We start from the raw sequence: 16,228 nt of genomic DNA, 5'->3' as shown, positions 1-16,228 counted from the left end.
GGTTTAAAAAAAAAAAAACAACAATCATACACAATTAAGTTGACTAGATCTAAACAGTAGCGATTTCTATTTTCAGTGCATAGTACATGGAAACAGTATTTACAGAGTAGAGGTCAAAAAATCCCTTTGATATTTTTGTATAACAAGTAGTTGTTTGATGTCCCTCACAGAGGCTGAAATCTTCTATATAACAAAGGATTTGGTGTGCTTGAAATCCTAAATGAAACAAGCAAGGTCACATAAGTAATAGTTCAAGTATTTTAACTACAGTAACAATTTATATTTCAGAAGAAACTCAGGCATGCAAACCAAAAAGGAGCATGACTGATACACTGTAAGTTTATTTATACTGTTACACAAAATATAAGTGATATTCTATTAAAAGATACAAGTAGTGGCATCTATTGAGCATCTGATGAAGAAGGGCCTTAATATTGCTCCTTCCCTCTCAAAGCAGCTAGGTAGCTGGCCTCTTATCTACATACTAGATAACAAAATGCATGCTGAAAATGTACACACGCTACTAAATGTACCTTTTCACTTGTAGATTGAGAGTTGGACTTCCTGTTAATAGAACAGAAAAGGGTATTAGGTTAAAAAGGTGCTTATTTTAGCCCTGTGAAAACTTTATGAATGTGTTTGTTCTGATTTTCATCAATCCTTAGGTTTTTTTTCCATCTTAGTAAGAAGTATAAAATCTGTAACAAATACACTTGATGCTTTTAGATAGCTGTCATGAGCTCAGGATCCACAGCCAAATTGCTTTCCCTAAGTTGTCCCTTCAGGCCTTCCAGGTACACTTTGTCTAATTAGCAACCAGTATAAGCAGTACTGTATGTTAAAGTGGAATTTTTCTTCAGCACATTGCTCTTCTACATGTTGTTACCTAAAAGTGCTCCAATAATCTTTTAAAAGCAAAGGGTTCAGTGTTCAAAGATGTCACTGTATGAAAGAAAGTCCTTAAACAAACATCACAGTTACTAAATCATCAGGATGAAAATGAAGTTTACAGAGACGTGGATAAAATATAAAAGGTACTTACTGGGAAGAGCTCTCCTCTGGAAAAAAAAAAAAAAAAAAAAAAAAAGAAGAAGAAGAAGAAGAGAAAGAAAAATGAGCACAGGAGTAGTTTCCATAAAGGTCTTAGCAATATTTACTCAGCTTCAGTTGCTAAGTGAAATTTCAGTGTAGTGTGAATTTAAACAGAAAAATATTAGGTGGCTTTCAAAGGTAATTTAAATTCTATATGAATAGGGATGCTGATATCAGGTCTGTTACTTTCGGGCAGCAGGCTTTCTCAGACTGACATTTGTGATCCCTTATTGCTGTGCTGAACTTTACAGGTACTGATGCAAATGCTACCGAGAGGTAGATTTCTTGGGCTTGAGCTTTTTGCAGGTAATCCTCTGGAGTTTCACTACGTGCACTTTCACCACAAACCAGAAGAGGGAGTAAGTAAGTTAGTTCCCCTTCCAGAACTCAGCTGCTACAAAAAAACTCTTCATGGATTACAAGTAACCTTGTAATGGTTTGTTTTTGCAGTATCTTTCTTTCCCAATTCTCTCTCAAAACTACAGCAGAAGTTGTAGAAACCAGGATTTTGCTTGCTGCTTTTCCTAGATTGCTGTCTGCTAGCCTTATGCACTGTACAAATGCCTCCATCTCATTCTTAAAGTATCCTCTGCAGTAGAAGGCTGAATAAAAATGCACAGTGAATTTGCTGCTATAATAACACTCTTTAGCTATAGTACCATGAAAGTAAAGTGTGAGAAGTACATGTTACAATCAGCAGAAATATAGTTTTGTTTTATTTTTTTTAAACCAAAGAGTGATTTTATTGTACTTACTTGTGAAATACCCTTTTTTTTGAGCATAAAGTACTCCAAGGCCACACAGTGCCATCACCAAAGCCACAATTACTACAGCAGCGATGATACCGCTTACATTAAGGTCATCTGTAATTATAAAAGATAAATACAATGTTTTAAGTTTTAAAAATATCCATTAGATGGATTTTTTTTTTCCTAATTACTACAGGTACCTTTTGTATTTATGAGTGGGCTTTGACCTAAGCTTTATAAATTAGTACCTACCACCCAAATGTGGATAAGGTGTTCAAAAGGATTAACGTATCGCAGCCATGTTAACAGTATGCTTGATACACTTCAAATCCTTCCTCTGAGTCAAAAAGTAAGGAAAGAGAGTGGTCAAGGGACACAAACTCCTTGTTCTGCCTATTCAGCATAAGCATTATTGAGGCTCTTAAAGATTTCTGTCTCTTAAAATTTCAATATATGTTCCTTTGGTCTATTTAAACAACTGTTAGTTTGCCTAAAATAACTGAAACAGCTGATGATGGTCATATCTGTCATGAAGAACTCTTTTGGCAGGTTATTTAAAATTGGATTTTTAAAAATTATTTTTCAACAGCAAGGCTTTTAAAATTCAATGCACTAAATGCAAATATATATAAATTTTACACAGGGCTACTGAAGTTGAGCCTTTTTTTTTTAAGATGACAACCTATGCCTATTTCTTCATAAAAATTCCTATTTCATGATTAAATCTGTTGGGGTAATAATCCACTTTGGGGAAAAAAAAAAAAAAAAGCCATAAGCAGAAACATTTTGATTGATCTTTTTGTTATTTAATCATTGTTATATTACCATTATGTATTATGTAGAAGACCAATTACTTATTTGGATCCTGACTTCAAGACATAAATACACAGATTAAATCTTACCCAAAGGTTTTTGTGATCAACCAGAGCACAATTCACTTGGGTGAATATTTTCACATCAGGGGAAAATCTATCTTGGTAGTACATTTCTACTTGATTATAACAGGTATTCTATACATTAAAAGCTTTAATATAGTGATTTTCAACTAAATTCTAAGAGAGAACCAAATAACTGCTTTAAGGAATACTTTAACATGAAATAGCAGAGCTTCTATGCAGGGTTGTTGGTGGGTTTTGTTTTTGTTTTTTTGAAGATACACTGACTCTTTTTAGTGTTGCTTTGGCAAGTATCAAATTATTTTCAGTTTAAATTCTGATCTGTTACAAAATGATCTCACACAAATGCATCTCAAAATCTTGGGAGGCTGCTAGTTCACAAACAAAAAATCCCATAAGACTCCACAGATAAACTAACAGTGAACTGTTACATTATGCTGTACAACATCCATAAAAGCATTCTGAAGCATTAAGGTTCTCAGATGGACACTGTGGTTATGTGACGTTCACTGCTGAGCAACATTTAGGGCTGGATACTGCAATAATACCCAACTAACTGCTTTTCTGTAAAATACAGTCACACACACACAGAAAAACAGAACAATAAGTAATGCTTTAAGCAGTCACCCTCACTACATGTAAGGTGCCCTAGTATACGAATATTATTCCTCCCCCATAATACCATAATCAAATAAAAGGCTGTAATTCAATATTAGTTTCTCAACTGTATCACACAATTAAATCAGTTCAGATACAAGACTGGTTTCTGCCCCTTTTTAGTCTGACACATACCAACTTGCATTCGCTTCATGGAGCATTTCTGAGGTAATCCAATCCCATTTGAGGCTACACAGAAATACTCTCCAGTGTCGTTCTTTGAAACAGTGTTAAATATCTGTTAAGACAGAGTCCAAAACATTATCAGAATGGGAAAACAAAAACAAAAAAAAAACCAACATAGAAATGTTGACATGTCAACATATACCTTTTCCCCCCAAAATCTGAAAGAGAGAACTTCTGCTCTCATGTTCATCTTGATCCTGCTACCTACTCATATCCCTAGATCTTAACTTCAGCTACTTAAACATCAGAGTCTTTTAGATGGGCATTTTTACTAGATGGAGTGTACAAAATGTAGTACAAAAGATACATCCCAAGGATTTTTTTTTTTTCCAGAGATGTCACTTTCTCTATTATTTTAATGGAGAAATGCTGAACTGCATTATTTATGAAATAGTTCTAACATAATAATTACAGTGAGAAAGCAGAAAATAGATGCTGACCTTGTATCAATTTCTATGTTCTTCTGTAAGTATTTTTATAATCAGACTTGTTAAATGTTCTCCCTTTAATATATCCTATACATTAAAACTATAATTGTAAAGAAGAGATTAATGTTTCTGAGTAGCTCACAGTGTGCTGAAATACCTACAGCACCTGTGAATGAAAAGGCACAAGTGATATGGCATATTCTGGTTTCCAAACATGATCATTTCCAAGAGTAGAGTGTTCCTAAAATGACTTTTCTAAAAATAAATAAGTAAAGATCTCAGCTTAGTAGTATGTGATTTTTTTTTTTTTTCTTTTAGAAGGGGGAAAAGATGGCCAGTTCTCACAGGGAACATAACAGAAAATGCACTAAGTTGACACACTCTCACTGACAATACAAGTACAGAACTGGGACCTTTAAATGCCACTGGACTGCAGAGATTCTGAACTGCCCTTGGTGCTGCATTTCCCACTGAAGTGTGTGAAGCTGCTGTTTTAGATTTTAAGGCATTCTCAAATATAACTCAGTCAATGTACTGAGGGATCATTCTCACCTGGAGCTGGCTGGCTAACTGACAAGGTGAAATTTGTCATTTATTTGCTAGATTCTGCTCATTTATAATTACTACAGCCTTATAAGTCACCCACTTTGCCTATCACACTCGACCTCTATGGTTTTGTCATTGGTCTGAGGCAGAAACCATACCCTATAAATTTGTTATCACATTTCAGCGTGACATTGATTTCTGAGAAAGACCTTGTGCCTTGGATTAAAGCCACTGTGCATTTCTGTGCTGGACAGAAATTTGGTTTTCTCTACAGCTCCTTATTACAGTTGGTTACTATACTTACCAGAGTGCCAGACTTTTTATTCATGGTGTAAGTTATGTTGGCTGTTCTAGCACTGCCCATTCCTGTCTTTTCCAGTAAGGCAACACCATTCTTGTACCACTGGTACTCAGATGGAGGAGATCCCTCAGCTTCCTTACAGCTCAGCTCCACTACTGTTCCCGTCATTGCAGAGTTGGGTACCACACATATTGGAGTAGTAGGAGGAACTGGAAAACAATTCTGTGGTTGTTACACAGTCTTATCAGTATTGTCTATCTCACAACTTTTTGACAGTCACTGAGGAGGTGAACACTTGTATACATGCTCAACAGCTACCACGTTAACAGATGGGGGCTCTGGAGACAGGGTAAATGGCTTCAGTTCTGCTACTGAAGAGCACTGTAAGGTATGTAAGCTGACAAAACCAGTGCAGGCAAAGGTTTGCTCCTAGGCTCCCTCACCACATGCTGTGTTATTGTGTCTTCAATCTATACACATTCATCCAAATCCTAGATAACTTGTTCCACCCCATTTATTCAGTGGGGCCTCTTGCTCCCAGATGCAGAAGGGATGTCTCAGGGAATCTGGAGTCCAGGATTTTGTTTTCCCCTCAATAGCATTTAAAAACAAAAGTGAGAAAGCATAAGAAGATTTTTGTTTTGTTTCTACTGTTTTTTGAAACACAATTGTCAGAAAGAATGACAAAGACTAGCAATCATCACAGCCAATGCATGAATCTCAGGTAGAAGATGAAAGGCAATTGACTACTAAGTTCAGTTTAAATTAAAAAAACAAAACCGAACAACAACAACAGAACAAACAAACAAGAAAAAAAAAATATTCCCCCCTAGTCAAGTACTTGTTTAGTATTTTTCTTTTACAGTTCTCTGAGCAGGAAGAATCAGTGAGGAAACAATTCTAACTTTCCTCAGGTATTGTTGGAGTATTTAGAGAAACTTCTGTCAGGTTTTGCATCAGATTCTGCATGACAGATACAGGACAACTCAGGTCCCTCTGTCATTAATATTAAGATCTTTTTTCCAACTTTTATTACATCAACAGAAAAGGAACTTTATTATTATTATTATTATTTTGGTTCCTTGAAACTATCCAGATGAAAACTAATGGTGAAGAGGAATACAAGGCATATTAAAAGCATGGGTGACACCTTAACAACTATTCATAATTTTTCGTTGTCTGACTTCAAAATAGAAAGCAAAAATTCTAAAAACAAAACATAAAACCCACTGAACTTCCATAAACGTGCAAAACTTTTCTGCACGAGACACACAATCACCCACCACTCTCTTTCGATTCCAAGATTTCAAATTTAAATTTGAAAGCTACACTTTTATGTGTTGAGAGAGTGGAAAAAAAAGAAGGAAAAGGTGATATTGCCTCATTGTTGGAACTATGCAGAAGCTCGTGAATTTATCATCTTTTGAAGATGATAGATGATGAAGAACTCTGAGACTTTACTTTTAATTTCAAGAGATCAATTAATTTTTTATTGAAAAAATACAGGAACTTCTTTCCTACTCATGAGGAAAAAAAAGTTAACTATCTACTATTTGTTGACTGGGAAAAAGTAGGAGGAACAGTAGAAAAAAAAATGGGTTCAATATTCATTTTTCCATTCTTTCCCCAAGTGGGAAAAAACAAGCAAGAAAAAAACCCACAAAGAATAATAAAAAAAACAACATCTCTCCTATAAATAAAGTCTACAGATTGCTACCTGGCATTATGCAGGCACTGCAGCAATTTCTCCTTCCAAAAACAGGAGGAGACATTAGAATGCACATTAGAATGAACTACTGCTTTGGAATATTTGATAAGTGTTGACAGATGCTGACTTTCCAGTGTCAAACAAGATCAGATTCCCAGCCACTGAGTAACTTCAGTTTTAGTAGAAATGGGTATTTCATCATCTCATTGATCATCATACTTGATAATTTTTGACAATGAAAACACACATTCATATCAATAAAGAAATAAGTTATGTTACTTTCTGATTGTGCATTTCTTTGAATACTGTAGAATGGGAATATAAACAAGAACATATATATATATATATATATATATATTACCCAACCCAAGAAAGATCCAAAAATCCCACAGTTACATCCTATGTGGACAATCATACATGTAACACCCTTTGCTATCATTGAATTTATTTACAGAAATTTAAGTGATAAAGTTTCTTTGTACCCAATACTGTGAGAGTAATAGAAGCCTCTCCCAGGCGTTGCCCCTCTTCACTCTTCGCACTGATTTCGCAGCGGTAGGTCCCAGAATCCTTTCTAGTCACATTTCTAATACGGATTCCTGTATTTAACATCTCTGCTCGGTCTCTAAGATCACCTTTAAGAAAGAACAAAGCGGTTTCTGTTCATCACTTACAGAAAATATCTGTTTCTTATTGACTAGTTCTGAAATCCCAAACAAATGATGAACTATTGCTCACTTATGTAGTGCTAGATATCTTTCACCAAAGAGTAATATGTAATCCCCCTCCCAAGACAGTAAGAACCTTCCACAGAATTCTCCATTTAGTCCAGAAAAAGTCACTCTGAAGTGTCAAACACTTTCTAGTTGCAAGAATACTTTTTTTTCCTTCTGTGGACATTTCAAGAAAGTATGTATAGCACTAGTCATGTGACTGAAAAAAGAAAAGACGGAGTGATTGCAGTGATGGCAATCACTGATTTAATTCTCTTACAAAAAGAATTCTGAGCGAGACTACAACAAACTATTTGACTTTTAAACTTAGCAAGAAAAAAAATGATGGATTTAGCAAAGATATTGCCTGTTTTCTTACAATGAGCTTTTCTTCATTCAACAGCTTGTTATGAAATTAAACTTGCACAAACAGAACAAGGAGTTCTAGTGTCTTTGTAACTGAAACATATGCAAGGAAAAAAAAAGTTCATCAACAAGACCAGCACATCTTGCAAGTTCTATAAACTAACAAAATTGCTGTGGCCTTATTTTACTTCTCAAGCTTTACTTGTCACGTACAAGGTACCAAAGAACCATGCTTTCTTCAACAGATTAAGCTGAGGTAAATCTTCTAAACAAAGTATAAACAAAGTATAATTTTACTTTTGAAAAAGAGTACAAATAATTTAAAATGTACTGCTGAGTTTATATTTTATGTATATAAACATTGTTGCATTATTCATATCTAAGCCCCTAGCTCTACAGCAGGCTTCTGAAACCTCTTTGTTGGATAGGAGTGCAGAGCTTTCAACAGTTTTTTTGCGAGCTTATGTTTGAATGTAATTTTGTTTATAAAAAAAACTCAAGGAACATGCACTGTCGATTGTCTCCAGTTTTCTTATGTTTAACTTCCTTTAAAACATAACTAAATGTTGAGAATTTTCTGAAGAAAAGCTGTTCTTTTTTTTCCCCCTGAGGAAACATTATTTTCTTCAAAAGGACAGAAGTCAAGACCATCCTTTTTCAGTCATTTTCCTAATGTAATTTCCAAGGAGACCTGATATCTGTGCAAGAGAATGACATATTAAGCCATTCGTTCAAGCTTGTAGTACCATACCTGTAAATTCACCATTGTAGTAAACAAATGAAACTTCTTGGGACTGGATTTTCTTCCATTCTATCCTTAGACTCATCCCTTTTGAAAATTTGTGCTTGCAACTAAGAATAGCCTCTAGAGAAGGAAAACAAACAAACAAAAACAAACACAAAAGAACAAAGAGCAAAAGAGAAAGTTAGAACTTTCATCATTGTGTGCAGTACACATTCAGGTTCCATGACATTAATGTTCTCCTTTAAAAGAGCTTGAGCAGACAGCAATGGCCAGATCTATTTAAAATAACGTCATCAGACCTTCTCCAGATTTACACAAGCACAAAGAAGAAACAGAAAACAGTAATTTCCCATTAATGCAGTGGCCTTCAAGTGGGATCAAATTTCAGATGTTAGGTGGGCATCCTAATCCTCATTTTATGTTTCAATATTTCTGTCAGTGAACAAACACCATTAAAAGGACTCTCTTCCAGTTCTTACGTGTATTGACTCTGAATTCATTATCAGTAGTTTACCTGTAACAATGAAAATGAAAAACACACTAGTAAGATGGTTAAATATTCTAAGTAACTTAAATACTTAGGTACAATTTCATGCTGGTTATTTTAAGGGCATGTGGAAGATGAGCATATACTTCATTAAGATTATCCAGACAACCACCTTCTCAGTGCAAAGATAATAGTAATATGGGGTAGCAACAATCTAAAACAAGCTAACTGGCAAGTAGGAAGACCAGGGTTGGGGAAAGAGAGGCAGGTGGGACAAGGACTGTGACAGTACTCAGGAAATCCATGAATGTGCATGCGTTCTTCTGGAACCTAGAGCGTTGTATGAGCACTTTCACCAGCAAACTCCTCTCTCCAAAGAGGAGGGAAGAGGCTTAGTTGTCTGCACTTCACCGCAACAACATTACACGTGGGAGCAGCTGAAGATCACACTTCATCTTTACTGGTTTGCATGTGCACCTCTGAGTTGCACACACAGCCTTGCTACTGACTGAATCTACAAATGGGAAAGCAGCATATGTATCCCTCAGACTGGGACAAAGACCCCTAGGACTCCAGATACACCAAGATGGGCTCCAGCAGCCAGGCAGATGGAGTCTCCTACTTTTCTCAAGTAAAGAAGGTTCAAAAAACTGTTCACATTTCTGCCTGTCCACTCAAGTTTCCCTTAGTTATGTACAACAGGTACTTCCAAATATTACACAGAGGCTGAGATTTTCAAGAATTACTGCTTTTTACTATAGTTGCTATAACTGGGCAGGAAACAACAAAATTAGTGTCTCTTACAAGGAACAGGTCAACTGTTATTTTTTATTCCCTTGCAGCATGGCATGAGCACATGCCATCCCTAATATGCAGCCTGCATCATAGCAATTGTGGTCTCTGGTCAAGCTTATAGACATGATGGGGGAACTGAAGAGGGAGAGAATGCATGACAAGCTGTACAGGAGAGTTATCTAGACAAACTCAACATGTCAGTAGTTTCATATCTGTGGAACAGCATGCTGGAAAATTTTTTCTCTCCAGTGAATAACTTAAATATCAATAACAATTGCCTGGATTCTTTCCTCTGATACTGTTTCCAATCACACATATGACTGTCTCTGAATCTATTAATAAGTGAAATTTAGTATCTCTCAGAATCTTCTGTGAAAGAAAAAAAATAAATACAGTATTGACCTTGACTTCTCATCTTTCAGTATAGGCCAGAGCATCATGTATCAAAAGCCCTTGAAGTTTTGGCAACACCTGTCTGGTTTACAGGAGGCAAACATCAACTGACAAAATGTACAATCAGCCTGCATTAACCAGCATCTTCCTGTTCAATCTCAGCAAAAAAAGCTGCAGGGTGATCAAGAGGTACCAACAAATCTGTCCATTCACCCTTTAGACTTGCACACATTTCCAACCCACTAGATTTATGTGTTTGTTGCCCTCTATGTTTTATTCAAAAAATATTTTTTAAAAGTAAGTTTGGTTAGTTATATACATAACTATATTATATAATTTTATATGTGGCCCAAGACCATTCCTTTTCACTCAGCGCAGCCCAGGCAAGCCAAATGGTTGGACACCCATGCTTAGAGTTTCATCTCCCATGTCTGTTCTCTGAAGAAACAAAAAACTTCAAAGGGGTCAGGCTGGTAGCCCTAGGGATTTTCTCATGGGGAAATAATGTCCAGACTTGAAAGAAAAAAATGAGACAAGAGGACATTATTTGCTAGAAACATGTTACGCACATACTGGCGGCTTCCAAAAACATGTCGTGCACTCAGGAAGCCTGAGGTTCCTGACTTCAGGTTGAGTGGCTGGGTGGAGGCTTCCTGAATCTTAAGATTTGCTGAAGTTTCCTTTCCATTCTGTTTTTGTATCCTTCTAACAAAGAAAAGCCATCATTCAAGCTCAGTTTGCTTTTGCTACTGACTTTGTGACAGCTGGCTGGTCCCATGAGCTGGTCTATATTGGCTGAGCTGCCTGCATCAGCTGAAGTGTTCTCAGCTTAACAAGTCACCTCTGTCTTGAAGGAGCTGCCCATCTCATGTGCCACGTTTTTTTTTCCTCTTCAGAAAAGCCTAGTATGGATGCCCTCCCACTAATCTTATCCAAAGAAAAGGTACAGAAAGGGAGCAGTGGAATGCACACAGAACAGAGAAAATGTAACAAAAGCCTTCCTTACTTATAGTTCTCTTCTCCTGCTTTTCCCCATACTAGTAGAGTTAGTGAGAGGAATTTTCCAGAAACGATCTACTTGGTTTTCATTAAGATAGACCTACAAGAAACTGTTCATCAGCAGAGGCTCTATCAGTCTGATAAGAACTCTCAGGGATCTTGGAGAGGTTTGAACAACATTGGCTTTGAATTTATGTCTGGTCCAAGGCAATTATTTGATTAGCCCTGCTCTACAGTAATAGGAATTGGAAGTGAAAAGAAAAATGCATTTCAGATCAGCAGCATTTAGATTAATAGCTAAGTCTATCTACTCCTACCTTCCCTTAGTGCAAAAAAGTAAAAGTTATGCTCATTTCTACATTAATCTGATCTCACTCTCATAGAAATACCAAAATAACAAAGTACAAGCCATGCAATATGGGTAGGGAGCTGACAGCTTCAGAGACCATTCAAATACTTCATCATTATCTCATAGATGAATGAAGCCTCAGCAAAAAACTCTTTCAATTGTGAAATTCCCATCTCTCTGCATTCCAACTAAGTACAATGAAATAACAACAAAAACCCACACAAGCCACATACCTCAGATACTTACACACTACTAGGATCTCTTTCTTATCTATTCAGCTAACATCAGATTTTATTCCCTGCCTCCTTAACTTCTGTAGCTGATTATTGGAAATCATTATCCACCCTTGATAAAAGTCATGATAAAAAGTATGCATTTAAGACAGTCATTAAAGTTACTGTCATTTTTAAAATAGTCACGAAGTTATAGCTACTGACAACAGAGAGAAAATAATGGTAAATTCAGTAACTCCTCACATCTCTGTTTAAGATTCAACTTTTCTTATCCATCAGTTCATAGCACTTTATGTGGAAGGAAATGAAGCCAACGTTACAGTGGGCTATCAGAACTGAAAAACAAGTTATGAGAACCACAGAACAGGTGAGGTTGAAAAGGACCTCTGGAGAGTATTTAGTCCAACTCTGTAAGCAACTGAAAATGGAGACAAAGCAAAGATTACAAGAGCAGTCAACAAAGAGAGTAGGATCAAGACCACCACCCTCCTCACCGCCCAAGAAAAAAGGAAGACAATCTTAACTGCACAGCTTCTGTCTGCATAGCTTGCATATATTTATTACATGTATTTTTAAATCAGAGCAACGCATATACTATACCTTTAAACTCCTCTGCTTTTACATTTTTATTATCTGTTTCAATAGCAATTCCAGTCACCTTATGATCTGCAAGAGGACAGAAAAAAAAAAAGTTCAGTGATAAAGACTCATACTTTTCTTTAGTGTTTCAGCAGTTTTTGAGACTTCCTTATACAGTACAGGTTGGATATTGTCTGCTAAGAACTTGACTAAAATTTAGAGTATGGCTGGCCATGTGAGTAGCCTTGAACAATTCATGTTTTTCTATGACCTGGCATCTGTAGAAAAAAAACAAAACAAAACAATAATGTTTCTCTTTAACAACACCATGGTAATACTTCACATGAAAAGTTCAATATAAACAGTAGGTGTTGTTTTATACTGGAGCAACATCTCAGTCTGCTTTTAATTCAAGTGACTTGTATTAACCCGGGAGTGTATTTTCCACTGTATTTCTGTTATACGGCAGGCTTCTTTCCTGAATACCACAAACTGCTTATCTGGGCTAAAATATGTGCAGTAACTGGCAAGAAAGTCAAGAAAGTACTGCAGTCTGCATTCCCTCAGATTGCCCTTCAGGAACAACTAAATACATTTCTTTACACAGGTTTCTGTTACTATTATTTCAAAAGCATCTCAAGTTCCAGAGGGATTAAACAAATTTTCAAGACAGTATGGACACTCATCTCACACTCAATTTCCTATGTCCACACCAACCACTGAACAACTGCTACAGAGGGTATGAAGAAGTGAGTACAACTCCCCATCACCAATATTTAGAAACATAGCTAATTCAAAATAGGAGTGTAATCTTATTTTGAGTGATAGAAACTAGTCCAGTTTGACCTGCTGTTTGCCTCTTGCACACACAGACCTCCTTTGTTCAAAAATTAATTTCTCATCTCTCATTAGGCATATCTGGGCTACCAGCGTTGTTCTGAAGACATGAACAGATCAAGAATCCCTTGCTTCTTATTATCTTCTTTTGGTTCTTCATTACTTCTGTTAAAGTGTGTTCATCATTTATCATTTCACTGAGTTTATCTGGTTTTCAGATATGAGTACTCACAGCTCTTAGGATGCCATTTTCTTTATACAAAGATACCATCCAGAAGTCATCTCTTGCTTTTCTTTCCAAAATCATTTCTTGCTGTTCTAGCCTGGCACTACATATTCTATCCTCCATCTGAGATGCTCCTTGGGCCCTCCTCCATAATTCTCTAGTACTTCTCCAATTTCCTTTAAAAATACAGATTCTGACATATGAGTATCCTTAACCATTGTGGCTGAGTCATAGAGCAGTTAGAACGATTTGAGTCCGCACCATTACAGCAGAGGTTCATTTGTTCATTTCTAGTATCCTGTTGAGGTGAGTTGACTTTAGTTTGCTGCATGTCATTCATCCAGCCACTCTCACTACACTTCCTCAATAGGACAAAGGAAGAAAAGTAAGATGAAAATGCCTTTAGGCAGAAATAGAGGGGGATCGCTCATCAATTACCATCATAGGGAAAACAGACTCAACTGGGGAAAATTAATATAATTTATTGACTGAGAGAACAGAGAATGAGGACTGCAGTCAGTCATAACAGCTCCTCTCTGCACACTTTTGCTCACCTTCAGTGCAGGGCTTTCCCATGGACTGCAGCTTACTTCAGGGAACATCCATCTGATCCTACCATGGGCTCAGGGCTGCAGGGACAACTATGCTTGGGCATTTGCAGCTCCTCCTTCTCTCTGCTGGGTGCCTGCAGGGCTGTTCCTGCTCCCCTCAAGTCTCCCTGCTGTGTTCTGTGTGCCCTCTCTTTCCCAAACTGTCCCTGAGGTGCCCCAGGGTGGCTGCTGGGCCCAGCCATGCATTTGGCACAGGTCAGCCCAGGCCCTGTTTCACACAGCAGTCCCACTACCTCCTAACTGTGCCTCAACACCTGTACCCCAGCACACCTGCACTACTATTCAGAGCTGCTGCTTTCTAGCTATCTTGCTGCCTCTCTCTCCCAAATCCAAGTGCATGTCTAACATTTCTTGTTTCTCAGAGAATACAGCTTCACACTTGGCTACATAAAGTGAATTTTCACATCTGCAGATTAAGAAATGATCCAAATTCATGTGCAACTATTCTGTCCTCAGTATGTCTTAATCACCTTTGTGTCACTCCAGAATAGTTATAGCAGAAGTTTATAATATGAAAGTAAATACAAAACAAAGATTACGGTTCAAGCAATGCCATTTATGTTCCCTCAGATTGCAGAAATAGCAAAAATATTTCCATTACAAATCATGCTTTCAAATTTTTCCACTCCATCAAGAAAGGAAACTTTCCTGTTGGACTTTCAGAAAAGTAAATAGAACAAACTGCTAAAAGAGCCCTGAGGAGAGCAGAAGAAGGAACCCCTCTTCTCCCCCAGCACCTCCCTAAGTAACAGCTGCCCCTTTACCTACACACACAGCCCATCTCCCTGATTTTGTCTATGCTTGGCCCAAAATAAAGGCTGAAATAATTCTCCTTTATATCTATTAAGCCCTATTTAAATTTATGAAAATAAATTTAGCTTTTACTTTTACCCAAACCTGTTTCTAGAATAGTCAAAAATTAAATGTCCTGTAAGCTTGCATGTAAAAAAATCATGTTATCTACTGAAATATCATCATCCTTTACACTTTCATGGTAGGTAGAACATTTTGTTTCGAGGACCTGACTTCAGCTAAACTTGAGTAGGAAGCATTTCTAGGCCCCAAGCATGTAGGTAAAGCCATTTATAAATTATTGGCACATCAGCCTTCTCTTCATTTATAAATTATTGGCACATCAGCGCACAAAACAACCTGACCACTATATGATATATGCCATTTCATAAACTTGGAAACTCTCTCCTCTTTAATACAGTGATCATGAGGCTCCCTGACCTGTTTTAAGTATTCACGAACTAGAATACACAACAGGAGATAATGTTTTATGATATCTGGAGCAAGATCTTACTTACTTAATAAGTACTTATTTCTGTGGAAGTTATCACAAAAATACTCTGTGTGCTTTGCATTGGGAGCTTGCAATTGCACCAAGTTTGTGCATTTCCTCCTGGATCAAGGGATTACAGAATACACAAGTCTGGTGTGCAATCTAACAGGTACTAAATATTTTCTGAGGAAAAAAAAAAGTACTCAGCATCACAAAGCCTTCCTCATCACACACAAACCACACATATATATGCTCCTCTTCAATAACATTAAGGTGGTACAGTGGTAGCTGATGATCAAAACCTGATCAAGCAGGAGAGGTCTTTAAAGCTAGAGCACTTTTTCCTTACAATGCCCTTTTAGAAAACTTTCTGCCAATTACTCAGAAGCCAATTCTCAAGCACTGGATTTTAATTCACCATATGAGTAGCAATAGAGAAAAGATGACAGATTACTGTACTACCAAACTTCTTATTTATCAAATGCTTTTATACACACACTGAAAAAAACAGAAACCAAACAAACAAACCCTACTCTTCCATGGGTGTAACTTGTTTGAAACTAGGCCCACAAAATCCAGTTTCCATTTAATCATCACACAGCTGTAAACTGACACTAGCTGGAGGAATCATCAAGGAAAAGCGCATTAGTCAAATCAAATCAAAGGAAATTGTGGTGTCTGGAGGAAATTACATGAGAACAGAAGCAAAACAAAGTAATAAGTACAAGAAAAAATGTAGTCTTGTGGTATTTGTTTTGCCAAGTTGTAAGTAGCAGGTGGTCAAGAACAAAGCTGAACACAGGATTTCAAAGGATACTGAAAGCTTAGGAAGTCCAATGTCCCAAGAATAAAGAGATAACACAGACAGTTCTCTTACAGTACTCCCTAGCAGAGAACAGGAAGGCAACCACTATGAACTCAAATGACACCTGTGTCTTGTCACGGCCACAACATTCACGTATCATTTGGTGCTTGTGTTGCCATATTTTTTCCTAAGTGAAGTAGCCCATAGATGGTATAGTCCATACATGAGAAACAGAAGTGAAG

General features: G+C 36.9%; 1 protein-coding gene across 6 annotated transcripts in view; it reads right to left on the bottom strand.

Annotated features, from left to right (window-relative positions):
* Positions 1-77: 77 nt before the first annotated feature.
* JAM2 (junctional adhesion molecule 2) overlaps positions 78-16,228 on the bottom strand; it is a 32,500-nt gene continuing 16,349 nt past the window's right edge. For 4 of the 6 annotated variants that reach the window (XM_090121430.1, XM_090121418.1, XM_090121444.1 and 1 more), the window contains exons 2-9: positions 12,244-12,309; positions 8,394-8,507; positions 7,046-7,198; positions 4,859-5,064; positions 3,530-3,632; positions 1,848-1,955; positions 534-564; positions 78-216 (exon numbers count right to left, since the gene is read on the bottom strand). In XM_090121430.1, the coding sequence (XP_089977556.1) occupies positions 165-216; positions 534-564; positions 1,848-1,955; positions 3,530-3,632; positions 4,859-5,064; positions 7,046-7,198; positions 8,394-8,507; positions 12,244-12,309 (833 nt within the window). In that variant the 3' untranslated portion in view covers positions 78-164. Of the gene's footprint in view, positions 217-533; positions 565-1,042; positions 1,059-1,847; positions 1,956-3,529; positions 3,633-4,858; positions 5,065-7,045; positions 7,199-8,393; positions 8,508-12,243; positions 12,310-13,839; positions 13,877-16,228 lie in introns of those variants that run through there. The other 2 variants (XM_090121439.1, XM_090121423.1) reach the window with 2 other exon arrangements.

The sequence above is a fragment of the Phasianus colchicus genome, chromosome 1 (genome assembly GCF_987193195.1).
Source record: "Phasianus colchicus chromosome 1, bPhaCol1.hap1.1, whole genome shotgun sequence".
In the NCBI taxonomy this organism is placed as follows: Eukaryota; Metazoa; Chordata; class Aves; order Galliformes; family Phasianidae; genus Phasianus; species Phasianus colchicus.
The sequence above is the reverse complement of the archived record's forward strand: the minus strand, read 5'-3'. Positions and strand labels throughout refer to the sequence as shown.